The 23905-nt window shown below is 41.5% G+C and overlaps 2 protein-coding genes across 2 annotated transcripts; one reads left to right on the top strand and one right to left on the bottom strand.

The window, feature by feature from the left end:
- Window positions 1–10541: 10541 nt before the first annotated feature.
- Window positions 10542–12451, top strand: DEFB135 (defensin beta 135). Its single transcript, XM_025873921.2, has 2 exons — window positions 10542–10599; window positions 12219–12451. The coding sequence occupies exons 1-2, from the start codon at window positions 10542–10544 to the stop codon at window positions 12386–12388; spliced, it is 228 nt and encodes a 75-aa protein (XP_025729706.1). The 3' UTR covers window positions 12389–12451.
- Window positions 12452–14982: 2531 nt separating this feature from the next.
- DEFB134 (defensin beta 134) lies at window positions 14983–17996 on the bottom strand. Its single transcript, XM_025873945.1, has 2 exons — window positions 17939–17996; window positions 14983–15125 (listed from the first exon to the last, which is right to left on the bottom strand). Exons 1-2 carry the CDS (start codon window positions 17994–17996, stop codon window positions 14983–14985), a joined length of 201 nt encoding a protein of 66 aa, XP_025729730.1.
- Window positions 17997–23905: the final 5909 nt, after the last annotated feature.

The following is a 23905-nucleotide window of genomic DNA, read 5'->3' as shown; positions in this document are numbered from 1 at the left end:
CATGATAAGATAAAAGCAATTATCAAAAAATTATATTGGCAAACATATATAGAAGTTAACAGTATTTTACTTTCCCAACTCTTTATGAAAATAGGTTAAATGAGATGACTCTAAGTAATTCAAAGCCTTTTTGGTAAACTTAGAAATTAAGAAAGCAATGACCCTAAGGCCTGGGTAATAAATGGGTTCATAAGTCAGATGTTTATAATTCTTTCATACCAGCAAAATTGAGGGGAGGCAGGTAAAACTTGATTGGAAATTTATATCCAATGAGTTGGATAAAATGTTTTTTTCAATTGATTAACATATCTTTAGATAAATATGCCTTACTGCTAGAATAAGATTTTATAATGAGTTCCATTCCTGTTTTTTAGGTAAAGTTCATTAAAAAAACTTGCTTGTAAAATGACTAGATGGATATGAGTCTTGTGACAGCTCTGTCCTTCAATTCCTTTAATTCTGACTTATTTGCCAAAAAATCATCAGTGATCTAAAATTTTTAAAAACGCCCTATCAGTTGACAAGTTACTCTCTGGAGGTGCGAAAGACACAAGGTAAGCAGGGAAACTTGCACAGATTTTGTGGGTTAGTGACAAAGAAGAAAGCATCCTGAAAAGGGTGGAGTTGGGGTTTGCTGGGCACCTGCAGGGCAAGGACCACTCCCACTTCAAGGGTGTCAGGACTCCTCGGAGCCATGGGCTGGGGCTCAGGTGCCACCACACCTATCCCCTGCCCTCACCAGTTCTAGTACAAGCGCTCCACATCCAGCCCCTTCCTGGGTCATGGCTGGGGATGGTGCCCATGAACGTGTCTGTCAAGGTGTGCAGGAGACCCTTCGTGAAGCTGGGGCTCGGCATCATGCATGCCGACCTAGTTTTATTGTGCCGCAAAGCCCTCACTCCTTGCCAGGTGCTGGCCAGAGCCTTGCTGGAAGAGTGGCCAGGTCTGCCTCAGTTCTCTTGGCACGGCAGCCCCCCAGGGGTCCCACCCACCACCCTCCAGAGGCCCACCTTAGCCCTACTGTGCTTCCGGAGAGGGCCAGCCTTTGGGTTTGGCTCCACCCCTCCCTCACAAACTGCCTGCAACCAGCCCTGCCTCCCCACCGTGGAAGGATGGGCCACCAAGAAAGGTGGCAGGAAGCGGGGGGGGGGGCGGTAGCAAGGAGGTGTCCAGCATGGGAGGAAGTGGGACCAAGCAACCTGAGATGGAGGTGGAGACGCGGGCCCTGAGGAGGTGGGAGACCCAGGGAGAGAGGCTGTGGTTGCCAAGAAAAGCAAAGAGGCAGCAGGGTGAAGAAGCAGCATGGCCAGTAGGCTGTGAGCAGAGGGCGACCCTGAGACACGGAAGTCCTGAGACACAAGACTGGGAGAGAATGGGGGACTGAGGCACAAAGAGATAGGGCCTTGAGACAAATGAAGGCCCAAAGGGGACCCTACCCGAAGCCCAAAGAGACGGTGGTGGCAGATGAGTACGAAGGGGGGAGACTGAGGACACAGGGATTGGAGATGGGGTTGGGGGAGTAGGGCATTGTGCAGTGAGGGGCTAGAGCTCCAAAGCGGGAGAGGACAGGAGGAAGAGTCAGGGGCAGCCAGCAGGTGAATCTCAAGTGGAGTCAGCTCTGACTGTGCTCAGCCGGCTTCCCCACTGCTTTGGTGTGAGGGCCCGGTGCTCTGCTTGGCGGGCGGTGGAGATGCGGGCGCCCGGACCTGGGCTGGTGGGCCAGGAGACTCACTTCTTGCTTTTGAAGGTGCCCAGGATCTTGGGCATGAACTTGCCCACCTTGCTGTCCCTGGCGTCCTCCCCTGTCCTAGGGCTCTGGCCTACCTCTCGTTGCGGAAGACCTCCAAGGGGTTGTAAGTGCTCTTCTAGCGCATGCTGTGCATGCGGCACAGCAGTAGGTCGAGCGCCTCCGCGCCGGCTGGCAGCGTGGGCTCCGCTGGCCTTATGTCATAACCCAGTGCCACATTTGTCCTTGTCGGTCATGACAGGGGCCAGGCTGCCGGCAGCTGGTGGTGGGCCTAGCTCAGGGCCACTGTGAGCCAGGCCCGCGGCTGGGGTGGGGACCCCATAGTGTTCTGGCCGTGGGCACTACTGTGCTCCAGAATGGCTTTTGTGGCATCCCGCAGGTAGCTGCTGTGCAAAGGCATTGGCCGTGACAGAGGGCCTGCGCGCCGGGCCCCCCTCGCCTTCTGTGATAGCCTGGGTGCTGTCACCCGGGCCCAGCGCTGCCACCGCCCGGGGGGCTCTGGCTGCCTGTCCTCCCGTGGCGCGGGGAAGGGGCCCACAGGCTCCTCTCTCTCTTGGGGCTCCGCAGTGCCTCCACTCCGGGGCACAAGCGTGGGAGACTTCCCGGAGAAGGTAAGGGTGAGGCTGCCCCTGCCTTCGGTGCAGCCCGAGGTTCCCTTTCCGCTCGGGGTAGGCAGAGGTGGGGCTCCCTTTTGGCTCAGAGAGGGGCGTTGATGCCGCTGTCTTGCCTTTGCTTGGGAGGAGGAGCATCTCTGGGTGGAGAGGAAGCCAGAGGGTAGGGTGTCCATGCCTCTCTGGTCCAGCAGGTGGAAGGCGGGAAGCGTGGGGGCTCTGCTGCCCCTCAGCCTATTGGTGCAGCAGCTGTTCGAAGGAGTCTTGCTGGCTTCTCTCACCACCCAGCGCCACCATCTCCTCCTGCCACACCGTGAGGCTCCTTATTTCTGTCTTCAATTAACTTGGCAAACAAACAAACAGAAAAATTTGACCCTCAAGGATATGCATGTTCCAGTTAGAAACTGTTGGTCTAAGACCTTTGTTGGTTGAAGCATCCTCTTGGAGTATTCGTTGTAATAGGCAGGAAGGAGCAAAGAAGGGTTCAGACCGAGGTGTGTAGATGTGACCTTCGGATTTTGAGATGCAGGAGGCTTTGTTGCCAATTGGAAGGGAGGATGGAGATGATGAAGTGCAGGGTCTGAGGGTCTGAGGTCCTGCTGCTGCTCCAGGTCTGAACTTGGAAGTTACAGTGACATTTGGAAGATAGTGCAGAGTAGGAAGCCAGAGGAGTAGTCAGACAGCTCTGGGCTTCCCTGACCTGACAGGGGTGCTAATCGACTTTACTGTGTAATTCTTCTCCAAGAGTGCCCAGCAGTCCAATTGTAGTCTTGATTACTGCATTCATGTAGTCCTCACCAGATTTCAAGCCCTGAGTATGGATAGAATCACCCATGAGGAGTCTGCAAGGTGAATAAAGGACAGTGCTGAGGAGAGAATGTGGGGAACATTCCAGTATAAAGGAGGGATGGAAGAAGAAGAAGACTTTAGGAGACAAAGAAGGATGATAGTAACTCTATTATGTATTTAGGGAAAAAAAAGCCTATAAAAAGCTAGTGATTAAATTTGGAGATTACTTTGAGATTATTATAAAATTTCCTTATGTGTTACAGATATTAAGAGCCTCACAGGGATTCTCAAATTTGGGGGATTAGTAGAATCTTAGGATCAAGGAATCTCCCTGGCTGCACCCATTTCTTCTGCCTCTATGTCAGTATTTCAATACACCATCCCTGTGAAACCTCATGCTTGCATTGTATCATGACATAGGTATGACTGGAGGCAACTTGCGAATACCTGGGAAGGCAGAATGTAAAAGATAACAGGTCTGGTTGTAATGTATTGTATTGTATACTTGAAATTTGCTAAAAGAATCAATCTTAAGTATTGTCACCAGAAAAAAGACAAATATGTGAGGTGATGGATAAGTTAATTAGCTTGATTAGGGGAATCATTTCACAATGTACATGTATATCAAAACATCACATTATACACCTGAAATATATATAATGTTCATTTGTCAATCATACCTCAGTAAAGCCAGAAAAAAGGAAAGGCAACAGCTCTGGGAGTCCAGAGTCCTGAGTTCTAGATCCATTTCCCCCATGACCTTCTGTGTGACCTTGACAGTTGCTTTCAGTATCCTAGTATCTAAAACAAAGATTGAGTTCTAAAGTTGTCTTTAACATTCTCCAAATCAAATTCTCTGATCTTCCCGAACAACTCTGGTTAATCTACCTACTACTTAAATTTCTCCCCCAGTTTTATTGAGATAGAATTTATATAAAAATTTATAATGCACAATATGCAGAATATATTGATTTGACAAATGTATATATTTCAGAATGATTAGTGCAATAAGTTTAGTTAATATCTATCACCTGACATTAGGTACACATTTTTTTCTTGTGCTGAGAACTTTTAAGATCTATTCTCTTAGCAAATATCAAGTACACAGAAATTTTTTTGCTACAGTTATCATGTTGTACATTACATCTCCAGAGCTTATTTACCTTATAACTGGAAGTTTGCACCTTTTGACCACCTTTACTCACTTTTCCTCCACCTCCCACCTTCTGTCTCTGTCAACCACAGATCTGATCTCTGTTTCTGTGATTTTGGGTTTTTCAGATTCCATATATAAGTGAGATCATATAGAATTTGTCTCTCTTTGTTTGGCTTATTTCACTTAGCATAATACCTTTAAGGTCCATCCATGTTGTTACAAATGGCAGGATTTTCTTTCTTTTTTTATGCTATATATTATTCCAGCGTGTGTGTGCATGCACACAAGCTGCATTTTCTTATCCATTCATCTCTTGGTGGACACTTCGTTTGTTTCCATGTTTTGGCTATTGTGAATAATGTTGCAATGAATATGGGAGTGCAGATATCTCTTCAGGATAATGATTTCATTTCCATTGGATATATACCCAGAAGTGGACTTGATGGATTACATGGTAATTCTAGTCCAAATTTTTTGAGGAATCTCCATACTGTTTTCTACAGTGACTGCACCAATTTGAACTGTACCAGCATTGCTCAAGGCTTTCCTTTTCTCCATATCCTTGCCAGCATTTGTTATCTCCTGCCTTTTTGATGATAGCCATCCCTAACAGGTGTGAAGTGATAACTCATTGGGGTTTTGATTTACATTTCCCTAGTGCTTGGAATTGTTGAGAACGTTCATGAACTTGTCCATTTGAATATCTTCTTTGGGAAAATGTGTATTCAGGTTGTCTGCCCATTTTTATTTATTTTTATTTTTTTAATTTTTTTGTTATGTTAATCACCATACATTACATCATTAGTTTTTGATGTAGTGTTCCATGATTCATTGTTTGTGCATAACACCCAGTGCTCCACGCAGAATGTGCCCTCTTTAATACCCATCACCAGGCTAACCCATCCCCCCACGCCCCTTCCCTCTAGAACCCTCAGTTTGTTCGAACTCATGGTTCGTCTCCCCCTCCGATTTACTCCCCTTCATTCTTCCCCTCCTGCTATCTTCTTCTTCTTTTTTTTTCTTAACATATATTGCACTATTTGTTTTAGAGGTACAGATCTGTGATTCAACAGTCTTGCACAATTCACAGCACTCACCATAGCACATACCCTCCCCAATGTCTATCACCCAGCCACCCCATCCTTCCCACACCCCCACCACTCCAGTAACCCTCAGTTTGTTTCCTGAGATTAAGATTTCCTCATGTCAGTGAGGTCATATGATACATGTCTTTCTCTGATTGACTTATTTCGCTCAGCATAACACCCTCCAGTTCCATCCACGTCGTTGCAAATTGCCCATTTTTACATTGGATTTTTTTTTTGCTATTGAGTTATAGAAGTTCCTTATTATTTTAGATATTAACTCATCAGATCAGTGATTTGCAAATATTTTTTTCCATTCTGTGGGTTGCCTTTTCATTTTGTTTGCAGAAGCTTTTCAGTTTGAAGTAGTTCTACTTGTTTTTTATTTTTTTGCTTGTTTTATGTCATATCCAAAAAATCATTGACAAGACCTATGTGAAGAAATTTTTTTTTCCCTAGGAGTTTTATGGTTCCAGGTCTTACATTTAAGTCTTTAATCCATTTCATGTTAATTTTGTGTCAGTGCGCAAGGGTCTAGTTTCATTTTTTTACATGTGAATATACATTTTTTCCCACTACTATTTATTGAAGAGAATGTCTTTTCTCAATTGAGTATTTTGACTTCCTTGTCAAATATTAGTTGCCCATGTATGCCTGGGCTTATTTCTGAGCTTTTGAACCTGTTCCATTGATCCATGTGTTTGTTTTTATGCCAGTACGATGTTGTTTTGATTACTATAGCTCTGCAATAGTTTGAAATCAGGAAGTGACATGCTTCCAGTTTTGTTCTTTTTCAGCATTCCTTCGGGTATTAGAAGTCTTTTACAGGGACGCCTGGGTGGCTTAGTCGGTTAAGCATCTGCCTTTGGCTCAGGTCATGATCCCAGGGTCCTGGGGTCAACTCCCACTTCAGGCTCCTTGCTCCGCGGGGAGACTGCTTCTCCCTCTGCTCCCCTTGCTTGTGCTCTCTCTCTCTCTCTCTCTCTCTCTGTCTCTCTGGCAAATAAATAAATAAAATCTTAAAAAGAAAGAAGTTTTTGCAGTTTCATATACATTTGAGGATTGTTTTTTCTATTTCTGTAAAAATGCCATCGGGAATAAAATATCACCCTTTGCAACCCTTGATGAATGAATGGATCTAGGCTTTGAGTATCGATGGTTACTGAAAGCACAAAAAGAGAGGCAAGATATTATGAGCCTTCTTATGAAAAGACACAAGAAAACCTATAGTCCTGCTAAAATTATTAAAATTGAATCTGATGAAACCTCAGGAGCTATCTGCCAGTTTTCAGAAAGTATTAGGGCAAACATACAAGTGAAACTGCACCATGAGTGAGTGTGCAAGCAGCAAAATCCAGATTGTGGGTAACTTTGTAGATTAAATTCCAAAGCTTGTCAATTGATAAATTTCAAGAGATTAGGAGGGACAACACATAGATAAAAAGATACCAAAAAAATTAAATAAAAAATGGGCAAGATGAAACTAGTTTGTAAGGAGGCATAATTGGCTGAAAAAACTATAAAGAAATTTAGTAAAATCAGGGTAATAGTAACCTGGGGGGATTATGATTAGGATGGGAATATAGAGGTGGTTTCTGGGGTGGTTGCAAAATTCTGTTTTATGGTCTTGGTGGTGTTTACTGTGGAGTTAAGCTTATAATAATTCGTGAAACTCTAAATTGTTTTGTGGGTTTTTGTAAATGTGTTGTATATTTCACAATAAAAATTTTTATTTTAATTTTTTTAAAAGAGGGAATTAATGACAAAGCAATGTACCTTAAGAGATGGGTGAGAATGCGCTAACAGCATGGAGGGAAGGATAAGATTTGGGGAAGAGAATCGATACTTATTCCTTGGAAGAGGAAAGAAAAGAGGAAAGGTGCATATGCATTTATAGGTAGATGCTTGCTTGTTGGGTGAGTTGGGTAAGAAAACAGTGTAAAGTTTGATGATTTAAACCTTCTTATGTCTATTTTTTTCCTGAAATACAAAGAAAAATCATCTGATGAGGATAGGAGGACCTGTGGTGGGTGGTAAGATCAAAGAACATCTAAGTTTGAGTAGGATATGTAAAAGGAATGATCTAATTTCTAAACTTGACCTGCCTGCAGGATTGTGTGATGTTCTCCATTGGCTTTCAGAAATCCAGGAGTAGAAGCAATTTTATGGAGGACTTTTCTTCTGTGTAGTGAGGTGGAAGAAAAAATAAAAATTAGTGTTCAAAAAATTGTTTGATGTGATATCATTTGGGTCGTAGATATTACTCAAAAAGATGGAAGGTTAAGGCTTAATATGGATTGAACTGTGTTCCTCCAAAAGATGTTGAAATTCCAACCTCCAGTACCTGTGAATGTGACCTTATTTGGGAATAGGGTCTCTGCAGATGATCAAGTCAAGATGAGGTCATTGGGGTGGACCCTAATCCAATATGACTATATCTTTATGAGAAGGGCGAAATTGGACACAGACATGGACACATACAATGGGAAGACAGTGTGAAGACACGGAGAACACCATCTACAAGCCATGGAATGCCTGAGGCAACCTGAAGTTAGGAGAGGGGCCTGGAACAGATCCTTCTCTCACGGCCCTCAGAAAGAACCAATCCTGCACGTGTCTTGATTTCAGACATCTAGCTTCCAGAACTGTGAGACAATACATTTCTGCTGTTTAAGCCACACAGTTCATAGTACTTCATTATGGCAGTCCTTGGAAACCTAATACAGCATCCTAGAAAAAAAATTGGATTTGTTTGATGTAATTTCATGTATATATAATATACAAGGTCCATGTAGTGTGTAGTCAAGTAGAAGAAAGTTCATTCTGTGGAAGAGGCTGAGACCATCCCTTTAATTGAATAAATGATGGGTGAAGATTGGGGAGGCTGATGCAGATTTCTAGGATGTATGAATAACATGCCTGAAAAGCTGTTAGGTAGGCATATTTGAAAAAAGTGCAGTCCATTAGCATGGAAGATAGTAAGGGAGTGGACAAATGAAAGGAGTTGGGCTGGGAGAGGCAACCAGGGTCCAGATCAGGGTGGACCTTGTCCTCCATGTAAGCACTTTCTATTTTAGTCCAATTGGAAGCCAATAAAAGGTTTTATGCAGGGCAAATGCATAACCCAATTTCATGACCCTTTATAAAGGTTATTCTGGTTACTGAAGGAAGGGTGAATAGTAAATATGTCAAAATAACATGCGAGACCAGCGAGGAGGTATTTAATTAGTTTAATTAGTTTAATCATGGTGGTGTCTTGAATTGATGGTGATAACAGAGATGGAGTGAAATGGTTGGGTGTAAACTGTGTGTCAGAAGAGAACTGGTAAGATTTGGTGTGGGTGAGGTGAGGGAAAGGATGTGTCAGGCGCATGCCTGGTATTGTTCTGAAAATAACATGGGACTCTTAGGAGATTGTGAAATGCTGCTTGCCTGTCCCATGGTATGTGGAGCCTCAGCAGATGAATAGCCTCCCATTGCCAAAGGCTACTAGGAAGTAGTGTCCTCAGAGGAGAACCCAGTATTTCACTGACCCAGAGGTGGAAGGGTATGTTGGGAGAGATGTAAAGTAGAAGGAACTGAGATTCTGGAGGGCACCGTGGAAAGAGTGAAGTTAGATGTTGGGCAGATTGGTTGGATAAGAGGAGGTAATAGACAGATGGCGTGAGAAAATGCAGATCTAGCTGTAGCTAATGCTCCAGGTTAGAAAGTGATCCTCAGGAGAGTGTCCCTTAGTACTCTCGTGCTCACTTGATCATTCCCCTGTGGGGTTTCCAACCTCCTGTCTTCTACTCTTTCTGTACTTATTGATTTTTTGCTTAGCAATCCTTTTAGGAGTCTTCCATAGATCTATAATCTTAATCACATCACAAACTTTTTGAAGTTGAAAACAATAGTCCAGTAAAGTGATATGTACACACACACACACACACACACACACACACACACACACACACACAGAGTATATGGTGAAAAACCATGAGACAGAGTGATGGAAAAATTGGTTCCTGTCCTGGCTTTTCTGCTTACTATTTGGAGAAGCACTATCTCTACCATCTCTAGTTTCAAATGTCTTCTTCTGTTATATGGATCTAACAGTCCCAGAAATGTACATTTTATAAAGGACTTTTCACAAGAATTGCCTCATGTGAACTCCTAACAAGCCTTTGGGATAAGTAGCACTGATGGTGTACGATCTACTTCATAGGTGGGAAAACTGCCCTTTGAAGAGGTAAAGCAAGTGCCTTATTAAAAGCTCATCAATCTGAATCCAGATCAGAACTCAAATTTCTGATTCTGGGTTCTATACTCTTTGTATAATATCAGATGGAGCTTTTGTAAAGCTTAAAACACTTTGTGAACTTTCAAGCACTGTTGACTGTCAGTACCTCAAAGCAGGAATTCTATCGTAAATTCTTTGTGTATCTCACGTTGCCCAGGACAAAGGGTGTGCTTACTGGGAGCGGTAACATGCAGTGTGATCTCCAGATTCATGTTGGTGGTGTTAGAGAGATTTGCCCATGCTCTTTGGGAAGCTCTTATGTTCTCTAAATGGATTATGGCTACACTAGAACTGGGCTGGGCCATACTTTAATTCTTCTGTAGGCAGGAGTCAGGAAAAATTATGTTGTTGCCATATACAATCTGTGTCAACTGCGGAAGTCATTTACTCTACCTGAAACTCATGTTATTTGCTTTTAAAATGGGAGAATAATATCTACTTGTGTGTGTGTGTGTGTGTGTGTGTGTGTGTGTGAGGGAGAGAGAGAGAGAGAGGTTAAAAACTACTGAAAACATTTTGTTAACTACGTAAGGCAGCCTTACAGTTCTTTGCACACCATAGGCACTTGTTAAGTGGATGTACAATGAAGATACAAAGATACTCACACAGCATCCTACCAGGGCTGGACTTGGACTATCCACACAGTGTGAGTTCGGTCTCCAGCATGCAAGTGGCACTAAGGAAGAAGATTTTAATGGTGAGATGTCATGTTCAAAGTTAGACTTTTAGTTTATTGGACTGCTCAGTGGAGCAAGCAGATGTTCTTGTTCCTGAAAGGTTCACTAGCCATGCAGGTCCCCGTGGCTGGAAAGCTACAAATAGAGTGACTCTCTCTTACCTTCCAGCTGTCTCTTTGTTGATCGGTTTAGCTATGAAGAGCTTGCTCTTGGCCCTTGTGGTCCTTGCCTTGCTCTCCTGTGTTCCACCAGGTAAAATGAAATATTCTCCCTATGCAATTATAAGCGGTGAAGGGAGAGGGGTTGAGAAGAAAGCAGGACTTGGATGAAGGAAGCTGAAGCAGGAAGGGATGTGATCAGAGATGGACACTTTGGGCTGTTCCAGAAAATGGAGAGAAGATGCCCTTAAAGGACACATAGCAGGAAGTGGTTCTCTCCAGTGAAGAAGATGGTTCTGGATTTTGGTCTGGGGAGTCTGTGAAGTGTGAGGGGAAAGTTGGACGAATGGTATTGGCAGACGTGGGGAAAAGAAAAAGCATGAGAACTTTAGAAGACAGGTGGGATCTGGGAGTGGGAGGGGGACCATTCCTTCAGGACTCTTCGAATTTGCCCTCCTAAGTCAGTTACCTGAATTACTTTTCTCACACTGAGAAGCCTAAGCAAATTTTATGGTGAGCAGAATTAACAAACAGAGCTGGTTGCTCCAAAGTTTTAACTTACAGCATGATGGGATCCTTGGGAACATCTGTGAGAGGGCTCCGAATTTACATCCTCTGGACAGAAACTAGCAACTTGATAATACCAAGAAGGGTCCACTGAAGTCACTGAAGTGGAAGTTCTCAAACTATTTTTTTGCCTGTAGTTTGCTGGGGTCTGCAGAAAACTACCCAGACCTTCATACTGAAAAGTTATCACTTAAAGGTCAAGTGTGAAGTACTCAAAAGACAGGCCCAGGTGAGGATTGTGTTGAGACTGCCACTGTCCTGGGTGGTGCACTGTGTTGCTGCTGGACTCTGCTGTCCACAGAGGGGTGCTTGAGGGCTAACGGGCACATGGCAGGCAAGTTTGCTTGCCAGTGGCCTTTGGTCATACCGCATTGATTATTCTCATACTGCAAAGCCCCAATAGATGGTTCCATGAACCGGCTGAATGGAGAGACTGATGGATAGCTCAGTAGGGTGACTCAGAGCCACCCTCACCCTCTTAAACTGCCTTCCTACTAACCTCCTTCACCCCTTAGCTTCCAGAGGTACCCAGGTCTTAGGGTTAAAAAAATACTAGCAAAAGATTTAGATATGGGTTTCAGGTATTTCAAACCATTTCACACTCATTATCCCATGTCATGCTTTCAAGTACCCGGTGATTAAGCCAAGGCAGGTAGTAAAGGTACTTTGCTAAAAATCACACACAATGTTATTGGGATGCAGGGCTAGAAGCATGGGCTTCTCTAATTCCAGGTCAGTGATCTTTTATTCTTCAAGCTGAGACTTTGATGATCTCAAACTGCCTTGGTACTATCCCAGACCCTAGCATGCCTCCTGGTGTAGGGCCTCTGCAGACCCCTGGGACTACTCTGAGGTTCTTTCCATGGCAAAGAGTCCCAAGCTGAATGTGCTGGGCCCTGGTACCTGCATATAGTTAATTAGTGATTCATGTAAGTGGGGACCATGGGAACTGATGACTTATAATAGGTTCTTCGAAAAATAAGAGCCACTGAAAAGAAGGCACTCAGCCATAACTTGACTGGGATGTTTTGATTCCACCCAATTTACCATTAAAAAGTTATAAATTATAATCTGATTTAATCTGATTTATCCATGGTACCATGACCCTGCAGAACACTGTGCGTTAACCCTTGTTTCTGTTGACAGTTAGAAGTGGACCGAATATGTATATAAGAAGAGTCTTTTCTACATGCTGGCGATCCAAAGGTGTTTGCAGGAAGTCATGTGGAAAAAGGGAAGAATATCATATTTTTTGTGATAGTGCATTTCTGTGCTGCATTGACAAAAAGTATTTACCTATACAGATTGGAAAATAAGTATCTGAGTACCTGGGGCTCCTTCTGATTTCCTCTGGGGACCCAGATCTTTCTCAGTTGTACCATCCCATTAAAACGATGGTTTAGCCTGTCTGTGTTTCTGTGTCTGCTTTGTTTCTCTTTATTTAGAAGCAATTTAATGTCTCTTCTATGGAAATAATATACAGACATATATATTTTATATGTATAAAGAAGTGGTATATACATTATATATACTATATATTACTATGTATTGTATACGTACTATACACACACACACACACACACACACACACACACCACTTCTTCTTTATCCATTCATCTACTGATGGAAACCATGTATTATTTTTAGAGAGTGCAGTTTTGCCACTGATGAGTGGGATGTCAGGGAGTGGTATCTGAAAAGAATTCTGAAGGAAGTTTGCTCTAATTTGTGACAATACCTTTCCACATTTTGTTGCTTTACTGAGATGTTTGGTAAATACATTATTTTAAAGAAGGCTTTTGATCTTAGAATTAAATTTCTTTTGGATGTGTCCATGTACAGAGACTAGTCGTAGTTAGCCAATTTCTTTTCAGGTTCCATATTTACAGGAGCCCAGAAAAGCTAGAGGTTGTTTGTGTAGTATACACACTTTGTATCAAAAGAATAAAACAGTTTGCAGCTACCACTTTTAATAACAGAGTTCATTTCCTGACAGGGTATATGGATGTAGAGGTTTGGGCTTATGGAACAGTAAGACAAAGGCAGTGTAGTGTTGGCCTATCCATCTTTATTTTTTTGTAGTAGTGGGAAGTTCTGTTTGTCCAAGGCTTAACCAGATTCCAGAGAGTTTCTGTTGTTCCAGCAGAGAGAGCTCAGGTTTTTTCTGTTGTTTTGGGGATCCCCTCTCCGATGGGAGAACAATGTCCTTTCACCCAGTTGGAAAAAGAGGTTCTTCAGATAGCAGACTGAATTGCTTTCAAATTTCACTTTATCTGTGTGTATAGAGAATGTACATCTGAAGTGAAAGAGTAAAATGAGAAGCAAGCCTAAGGCTCCTTGGATGTTATAAGGTCACAGTTCCATAAGATTCAGTGCCATTTAGGTAAGGACTCTCCTGCCTCCTTCAGAGTCTGAGGGTTTTCCTGGGCCCTGTGTGGATGTGTTCCTTACTTTGGATGCTTAATAACCATGACTGCCATTCCAGGCCATCTCTAATGCCATTCCATTTAAACCATCTCCCCTACTGACTCCACAGGAGAGTTTGGGTCTCTGGGAGAAGGACACACTCTACTGTATTTTTAACATCTTCCTCCCTAAAGATACCAACACTGGATTTCATCAAAGGCTGAAGAGCACCTGGGAGGGTAGGACTTCTCACAACCCCTCATCTTTCCCATTTACTATCTTCCTTTCATCTCTTCCAAAGACAGTACTGTCATTTTAAGCCAGGACTTAAGCATTGTTTCCTCAGCCATGTACCAGATCAGCAATTGGCGATTTGCACCTAGAGCTCCACCTTTTCAGAATTGCCAGAGAGTCCAAGCTGGATTCAGCACTAAAGTTAAAGAAAATTGCTCCACACCCAGAATCCTCCCCCTTGGCTACTGCACCCTTTGTGCTGAACGGCATGTGCAGAACTCCACACTCAGGCATCTGTATGTAGGTTGATGGTTTTGAGCAGTTAGGCAGACATTCAGTAGCATTGCTTTAGTCAGTAGGATAAGCAGCACCACAGAAGAAGTTGTAGGTTTGCCTACCACACCTTCATAAGGATGACTGGGAAAGAAAACGGTGAGTCCAAATGAACTTAGAAAATTTATTACTTACATACACAGCAAAGCAAGATCTGCATAGTGTTAGCTCCTAGGGCCACAGGATGAACCCAACCAAAGGGGCCAGATGATGGGTAGCAGGGATGTTGGGCCCTTTTGCTGCTGAGGAGTCAACTGTAAATGATAGCCAAGTGGTCTGATAGCCTGTAGCTGAACCTAAGGAGGTTGAGGTGGAAAGTCCCATGCTTTCACTTCCTGAAACCAGGGAGGTGGCTGAGAACCTGCTTCATGACTGCCCATTACAACATGGCCTTTTCCCTGTGTTTCAAGAAGAACTACATGGTCAAACTCAGTCAAGACTTCGGCCAGCCTGCCGTTAAGCCTTGTCTATGCAGTCTATGTGAGAAGCATACAAGGTCATTAGGGCCTAGGGCAGATCTGTTTCACTAAGATGTGCAGTCCAAACAGAAAGTGAATGGGGAGTTGAAGGAATGGAAGGGTAAAGCCTAGGTGTAAAAAGATATTTCTGTAACTTGAGGCCTCTATAAATAATTAAGACATCCTTTCTACAAGGAAAGAGAGAAATCAGCACTGAGAAGAACATGGATATTACTTGGAAGTGATAAAATATATCCTAAGTTTTCATGAGAAGCTTAGCTGTCTTTAGGAAGGCAGCAGCTCATCTTTTCAAATACAAAATCCTAAGATTCTGATGGCTTATTTAAAAAATGCTAAAAACCCACAGCTGTGGGCACATGACAGTGTCACAGAGTAATCTAAATTCCCTTGCTGTGTGAAAGATGGTGGAAAGGATGTCGAGGACTTTCAAGTTCATTGGCATTCTCTGGTTTCTCTTGTTAGGGGTCTGGGTTTCCTTTGACACAGCATTCCAGTTGAAACATACAGTAGGCAACTAACATTTCACTTGTAGAGCACTCAAGTCTGCAGATACCATTCCCATAGCATTTCCTGTGCATTTCGGATGCCAGTGGATTCAAGCCTGGAAAGAAAATGAATGGAAAGATAATTCACTATGGGTCTTTCTGGACTATAGAATTGGTACTTCTATTTTTATCAAACTGGATTCCAAGGAGACTTGATTATAATGTTTGGTTCTATAATTGAAAAAAAAAATTAACTACAGCTTTCCTCCCCTTTCCCCTCCATTCATATGTTGAAACCCTAAACTCCAATGTGGCTGTATTTAGGGAGAGGGACTCTAAGACGTAATTAAAGTTAATTGAGGTTGTAAGTGTGGGCCCCTGATCCAGTAGGACTGGTGAAGAGGTTAACTGTCTAAAAGCCAGGAAGATAGCTCTCCTCAGAAACTGAATCTGCCTGCAGTTGATCTGGGACTCTCCAGCCTCCAGAAATGTGAGAAAATACATTTTGTTTAAACCACACAATCCACAGTATTTTGTTATGGTAGTCTGAGCTAAGACAACTAATAACTTGGAAGTTTGCCCAAACTGGTCAGTTAATACACTCAAAACAATCAGGTTACCTATGCATGTAGTCATTCGCTCATTATTTAATTATGTATTCATTCCCAAACCAGTTTTCTTAAATCCAGGTGCTGTTGGGGTACAGATTTGAGTATGATATAGACGTTAAGAATTTTCAGTCTAGACAAAAAAAAAAAAAGAGAAGAAAACAAAATATCTGTGAGAGAGGAGAAAAGATGACAAGTGCAGTGAAGCATTTGCAGCATAGAATGGTGTTATGAATTCAGAGGAAGATGAAATATATTCTGAAGATTTACTACGTCTTATTGGAGCCCAAGGTATTTTGAGCTGAACTTACACTTTTGTAGACATGCTATTCTGTAGAATTATCAAAATATGAATATTCCTTTATTTCCATATGTAAGAAGGTCTTAAAAGGAAAAGAGTGTCAAATATTTGGTCTCTGTAGGAATTTTGAGCCAACACATAGCCTATGCATGTCATCATGCCCTGGAGGATAATTGTCCTATAGGGAGAAAAAGGGATCAGGGTCACTTAGCTGGAAAGATGAAAGCCTGGGCGAGGACCCCTCTTACACTGTTGGTGGGAATGCAAGCTGGTACAGCCACTCTGGAAAATAGTATGGAGGTTCCTCAAGATGTTAAGAATAGAGCTACCCTATGACCCAGCAATTGCACTACTGGGTATTTACTCCAAAGATACAAATGTAGTGATCCGAAGGGACAGGTGCACCCCAATGTTTATAACAGCAATGTCCACAATAGCCAAACTATGGAAAGAGCCCAGATGTCCATCAACAGATGAATGGATAAAGAAGATTTGGTGTACACACACACACACACACACACACACACACACACACACACACACGATGGAATATTATGCAGCCATCAAAACGTGGATGGAATTAGAGGGTATTATGCTAAGCGAAATAAGTCAATCAGAGAAAAACAATTATCATATAATCTCACTGATATGTGGAATTTGAGAAACAAGGCAGAGGATCATAGGGGCAGAGAGGAAAAAATGAAACAAGATGAAACCAGAGAGAGAGACAAACCACAAGAGACTATTAATCTCAGGAAACAAACAGGGTTGCTGGAGTGGAGGGGGGTGGGAGGGATGGGGTGGCTGGGTGATGGACACTGGGGAGGGTATGTGTTGTGGTGAGCGCTGTGTATTGTGTAAGACTGATGAATCACAGACCTGTACCCTTGAAACAAATAATACATTATATGTTAATAATAACAAAAATGGCAATAAAAAAAATAAAATGTGTTCCTAACATGCAAAAAAAAAAAGATGAAAGCCTGAGAAGATGAAGTGTAGTGATCTGCATAACAAGGTAAGAAATTCCTATGGAAATGATGAGCTTTGGGAATGCATAAGGCACTAAAAGCAATATTGTAGACTATCTAGTTGACTGTCTAGAGGCCATGAATGCATTGCTATAAACCATAGAGGAACTGGTCCCATCAGCAGCTTCAAGAGGCCTGGATTGTATGGATTCTTAAATCCAGCCTATTGAGTCACATGACCCAAAAATCTGGTTCATCTGCCTAGAGGTTATTGAGCGAAGATGAGAAATTAAATGGGATCCTATAACATCTGGATTTGAACTGACTCAGTAGCCCTGAGTGAAGAGAATATTCAGGAAGGGATTTTTAAATTCAGTAATGAATATGGTCAAGCTAAACCATGAGACCAGTCAGTGCTCTCTCTCATGTCTCTCTACCTGCTAATTTCATCTGATCAGACATTTCTTTTAGCACATAAAGCTTATTAATTCTCTTGGAACAAGCCATTCCAAATCTATTTTTCCATGTATCTAAGGCATCTACAAATAATAAATTAACTATAAGCAATTTCAGCAAATTAGAAGGCTTAACAAATTGTGTTATCACTATTTGCTGGTTTTGACTATTATGCCTAGACATGTTCCTCACTTAGGGACAAAACCATAATGGCAAAACAGGATGGGGTATTACTAATGATGATATAATGATAGCTCTCATGAGTCTGGTACCCTATGTGCAATGTACAGGGCTATTCTATACATTATCACACTTAATCCTTGCAAGACGCTGAAGTTAGTATTGCCACTTTGCAAATGAAGAAACTAAGATTCAGAGAAGATTAGACTTTTGCTTAAAACTGCATGGCTAACAAAATTTGGAGAGCCAAGATTCAAGCTCAGGTCTTGCTAACGTCAGACCGGTTGATGTTATTTCCACTTTGAAAATAGAAGGGTCCATGGTGGGAAGACATTCATAGGTTTGCTTAGTGGAATTGCCCTTCTAGACAAATGACCTGACCCCGAACCCCGCCCCGGAAAATTCCATTTTACCTGCCAGCACTGGGTCCCAAAAGAAGAGCAAGACAAGCACAATGAGGAGAGGCTTCATGGCTGGGAGCCTCCGCTGAGGAGACTGGTGGCAGGATCTGACTCTGGCTGTGAGAGTGCAGAAAGGGAAGGTTGAGCACGCCCTCCCATACAAACCTCTCAGGTCTGGGGTATGCCCTGCTCCAGGTAGATATGCTACACTGATCTTCCCTGAGGCAGAGAAGCTGGCAATGCTTATGTGCGGAAAAAACTGACAGCCCTTTCCCCCCTTGACAGCTTTTCCTATTGACAAAGGCACTGCTCCCCGACCTGGATTTTCTAAAGATACTAATGGAGACCTGAGAACTACACTTTTTCTTTTTTTAAGTAAATAAAAATAATTTTTTTGTTACTACAAAAATTAAATGTTAATTTTGGACAATTTATAAAATATTAAAAATTACAAAGAAGGAAGAGTTAACACTTGAGCCCCATCTCTCAGAAACAACCCATGTGTTTCTTAAGAAAGTTTTAGGTATGCCTAGTTTATTATTTAATATTTTGTTATGAACAGTTCTGAATCATATACTTGTAATCAGATATCCTGCTTTTGTAACATGATATATACCATAAGTATTTTTTGTCTCATTAAAATTCTTCATAAGTGATATTTTTCAAAGTTGCATAATATTCTGTCAAGGTCTTTTTAAATAGCTATCACTATTTAAAAAAACTTTCTTGAGATATAAATGCCGTAAAAATTTAAATATTAAAGTGTACAATTTGATAAGTTTTGACACATATACTTTTGTGAAGCCATCATCACATTCAAGATAGTGAACATATCTGTTACCCCAACCATTCTTTTTAACTTTTCTTCCCCAGGTTTATTGAAGTATATTTAACAAATAAAAATTGCTTAGGTTTAAACAATCAAATGTGATGATTTGAAGTACATATACATCGTGAAATGATTCTCACAAACTAATTAACACATCCATCACCTCAAATAGTTACAATTTTTTTTTTTTGGTGGTGAGAATATGTGAGATTTATTTTCTTAGCAAATTTCAAGTATACATTGTTTTATTAACTAGAGTCACCATACTGTACATTAGATCCTCAGAACTTATTCATCTTATAACTGAAAGTTTGTTTCCTTTGGCTAACATCTCTCCATTTCCCCCACTTTCCAAGTTCTGGCAATTACCACTTTACCTTCTAGTTCTATGAGTTTGACCTTTTTGAGATTTCACATATAAGTGAGATCATACAGTATTTGTCTATATATGGATTTTTTCACTTAGCATAATATCCTCTAGATTTTTCCATGTTGTTACAAATGGGTTTCCTTCTTTTTTTTTATAGCTGAATAATATTGCATTGTATATATACCACATCTTTTTTTTTTTAAGATTTATTTATTTGAAGAGAGAGAGAGAGCATGGGATGGTGGAGGGGCAGGGGGAGAGGGAGAGAATCTCAAGCAGACTCCCAGCTGAGTGCAGAGCCCCCTGAGGGCTCGATCTCACTACCTTGAGATCATGACCTGAGTTGAAACCAAGAGTCAGATGCTTAACAGACTGTGCCACCCAGGCACCCCTCCTATATATTTATTGGAAAAAATCTGTGTGTAAGTGGAGCCATGTAGTTCAAACTCATGTTGTTCAAGAGTCAACTCTATACTATCTATTAGAAGTGAGTGGCTCAATAGGAAAGGATTACATAAAAGCATGGATACCAGGAGGCAGGAATCATTGGAAGCCATCTTAGAAGTTGCCTACCCTACACCTGAATTTTGTTTGGGAAATTTCTTACTAATTTGTTAGATTTTGATTTTAAGAATATTAAAAAAAACATATTTCATCTGCTTTTTTCCCCTGTTTTCAAAAGTCTAAAACACTTAATTCACCAATATTATATTCTGAACAATGTGTACCTTTTCCCCTCGAAAAGAGAGAAAGCGCAGACTTCTGCATGTCAAAAGACTATGTTCAAAATAACCAAAGTATGGAAAGAGCCCAGATGTCCATGGACAGATGAATGGATAAAGAAAATCTGGTGTGTGTGTGTGTGTGTGTGTATTTAAAATGGAATATTATTCAGCCATCAAAAAGAATGAAATCTTACTATTTGCAACAATGTGGATGGAACTAGAGGGTATTATGCTAAGCAAAATAGGTCAGTCAGAGATAGACAAATATCATATGATTTCACTTATATGTGGAGTTTAAGAAACAAAACAGATGAACATAGGGGAAGAGAAGGAAAAATAAAATAAGATAAAAATAGAGAGGGAGGCAAATCATAAGACTTAATTATAGGGAACAAACTGAGGGTTGCTGGAGGGGGTGGGGGGATAGGGCAGCTGGGTGACGGGCATTAAGGAGGGCACGTGATATAAAGAGCACTGGATGTTAAACACAACCGATGAATCACTAAACTCTATCTCTGAAACTAATAATACACTATATGTTAATTAATTGATTTTAAATTAAAAGAACTTAAGGAAGGTAAAAAAATAAAAAAAAGAGTCCTAGGCTTTACTGACTGAGCCAGCCAGATCCCCCTAACAATCCAGATTTCTACTTCTATCAAATAAATCAGAAGATATAGCAACATTCTTTTGGCATCCCTTGCATGGCAAGAATCTGCTAGAACTGAATAGAAGTTACCATTCATGTAAGGCCTATATGCTCCATGGTTCCCCTCTCCTCACCATTCCTCAAACTTGTCCCCAATACTGAGACATGCATTAATTCCCACTTGCCATAATGAACTTTTGTTTTCTTATAATAGAGAAATATACCTCTGTGCAAGACTCTCTCACAAATGGGGAAAGGAACTCAGAGCTGCCAACTCAGGGAAGTCTTTGAGGTACTCTGACATGACAAAGAAACTGTATGAAGTATGGAAGGGGGACCCCCAAGCCATTATGTACTGTTGTGAAATGCACCTCATTGCCTCTGTGAATGGTGCCCTGTAGGGTTGTGCAGTGAGCAATCTGCACAGCTGTTCAGTACATTCTGGAGACATGAGAAAGATACAGAGGTGGCACAGACCTGCGAGAACAGAGCAAGCAGGGGATGGCCCCAAATGGGGTGGGAACAAACTGAACGTTGCTGGGTAGGGAGGGGAGAGGGTGTATGGGGTAACTGGGTGATGAGCATTAAGGAGGGCACTTCATGGAATGAGCACTGGCTGTTATATGCAACTGATAAATCACTAAATCTTACCCCTGAAACTAATAGTACACTATATGTTAACTAAATTGAATTAAAAAAAAAAAAGACTATGTTCTTTTGGGCACTGGAAGGAACTCTTGGATTCAGATTTTACGATAGATTTTGGAGAGTGCAGATGAATTTAGAGCTTATTCTTTCCCTAAACCAAGTCTTGAATAAGGTAGAGGAAGAGGGATAGAATAGGAGTGAAGGAAGATGAACAGTACAGAGAGTGGGGGGGAGGGATGTCACTGTTTTTCTCTCCAGTCCTGGGTTTCATATAGGGGGAGGCAAGGGAAATGGGAAGAGGTAATGGAGGATAGAAGCTCTGGGTAGTCTGATGGCATGGTGCACTGGTGTTTCTTTATGTGAATGGAGCTCAGTGAGGCGGCAAGACCATAGAGTAGCGCACTGATTGACTGGTTTTCTATGGTAGATAGGTCTGAGGTAGTCTCACAGCATTGGTCCCCCTTCCCTCACACAGGTTCTCCCAGTGTGGGAAGAGAGTAATAGTAGAACCCTTGTATGATTGACATCACCATGGATGTGGTGGAGCAATAGCTATTCCCACTGGAACGTCTGGTAAATTAGAATGATGCTGGAGTGGCAGAATTATCCCATACACTAACGAATGAGCCTCACCCAAAGAGTTTTAAGAGTTTTATGAAAAACAAGAAGCAACTTAGCAGTTCTACATTGGCAAGGGACTGAAGACCAAGAAGGAATGATGATTATGTTGGTAATGTTAACATAATCAATGCTCTCTCAGATGCCTCACCACTGTTTAAGTCCTCTTGAACTTACAAATAATTCAGAGAAAAGAAGCAACTCTGAATACACTGAGTTTAAGTTTCTGTGACCAGGAGGAATGAGGTTCATAATAGGAATTAGGTTCATTTATTAAAAAAATAAAGTTATGCTTTTGCAAATGTGCCCAGTAGACTGATATACATATCCTTTGCCTGACTCCATTATGCTGAAACATCTCCTTATTGACTCTCCCCCGACTCCTAACCTACTTCTCTTCTGGCCTCTTCAGTTTAGTATTGCTAACCATCTCTTTGCCAGTTTTGAAATCACAGTATCATATTTCATACCTTCTTCTCATTATGTCCTATGGCCACTAAATTCTGTCAATCCAAAGCAGGAAAGAACGTCCAATGGAAAAAAGACAGCCTCTTCAACAAATGGTGTTGGGAAAATTGGACAGCCACATGCAGAAGAATGAAACTGGACCATTTCCTTACGCCACACACAAAATTAGACTCAAATGGATGAAATACCTAAATGTGAGACAGGAATCCATCAGAATCCTAGAAAACATAGGAAGCAACCTCTTCGACCTCAGCCGCAGCAATTTCTTCCTAGACACATCGCCAAAGGCAAGGGAAGCCAGGGCAAAAATGAACTATTGAGACTTCATCAAGATAAAAAGCTTTTGCACAGCAAAGGAAACAATCAACAAAACCAAAAGACAACCTACAGAATGGGAGAAGATATTTGCAAATGACATATCAGATAAAGGGCTTGTATCCAAAATCTATAAAGAAATCTATAAAGATTCTATAAATCTATAAAGAACTTATCAAGCTCAACACCCAAGGAACAAATAACACAATCAAGAAAGGGGCAGAAGGTATGGACAGAAATTTTTGCAAAGAAGACACCCAAATGGCCAACAGACACATGAAAAAGTGCTCAACATCACTTGGCATCAGGGAAATCCAAATCAAAACCTCAATGAGATACCACCTCACACCAGTCAGAATGGCTAAAAATAACAAGTCAGGAAACAGCAGATGTTGGCGGGGATGCGGAGAAAGGCGAACCCTCCTACACTGTTGGTGGGAATGCAAGCTGGTGCAACCACTCTGGAAAACAGTATGGAGGTTCCTCAAAAAGTTGAAAATAGAGCTACCTATGACCCAGCAATTGCACTACTGGGTATTCACCCCAAAGATACAAATGTAGTGATCCGAAGGGGCACCTACACCCCAATGTTTATAGCCACAATGTCTGCAATAGCCAAACTATGGAAAGAGCCTAGATGTCCATCAACAGATGAATGGATAAAAAAGATGTCAAACACACACACACACACACACACACACACACACACACACACACTGGACTATTATGCAGCCATCAAAAAACCAAAATTTTGCCATTTGCAATGATGTGGATGGAACTAGAGGGTATTATGCTAAGCGAAATAAGTCAATCAGAGAAAGACAATTATCGTATGATCTCACTGATATGAAAAATTTGAGAAACAAGACAGAGGATCATAGGGGAAGGGAGGGAAAAATGAAACAAGACAAAACCAGAGAGGGAGACAAACCATAAGAGACTCTTAACCTCAGGAAACAAATTGAGGGTTGCTGGCTGGGGGGTGGGAAGGATGGGGTGACTGGGTGATGGACACTGGGGAGGGTAGGTACTATGGTGAGCTCTGTGAATTGTGTAAGACTGATGAATCACTGACCTGTACCCCTGAAACAAATAATACATTATATGTTAATTAAAACAAATAAAAGTTTTCCTTCAATGTGTCAAAAAAAATAAATTCTGTCAATCCTACTTCTGAAATCCATCCCGAATCTCTTCTTTCTTTAGTCCTCACTACCAGTGTTCCAGTCCTAGATTATTGAAATATAATACAGTTGAATAAATATATTGGTTATATAAGATTGTATATCTCACAAATAGAAAATATACCTTATTTTCAAGACCACATGAAATTTTAGCAAATATCAATTTTATCTTA

Source organism: Callorhinus ursinus, unplaced genomic scaffold (assembly GCF_003265705.2).
Source record: "Callorhinus ursinus isolate GAN/ISIS: 27379988/994484 unplaced genomic scaffold, GSC_fseal_2.0 scaffold4, whole genome shotgun sequence".
Classification (NCBI taxonomy): Eukaryota; Metazoa; Chordata; class Mammalia; order Carnivora; family Otariidae; genus Callorhinus; species Callorhinus ursinus.
Note: the sequence above shows the minus strand (reverse complement) of the source record. Positions and strands in the feature narration are given on the sequence as shown.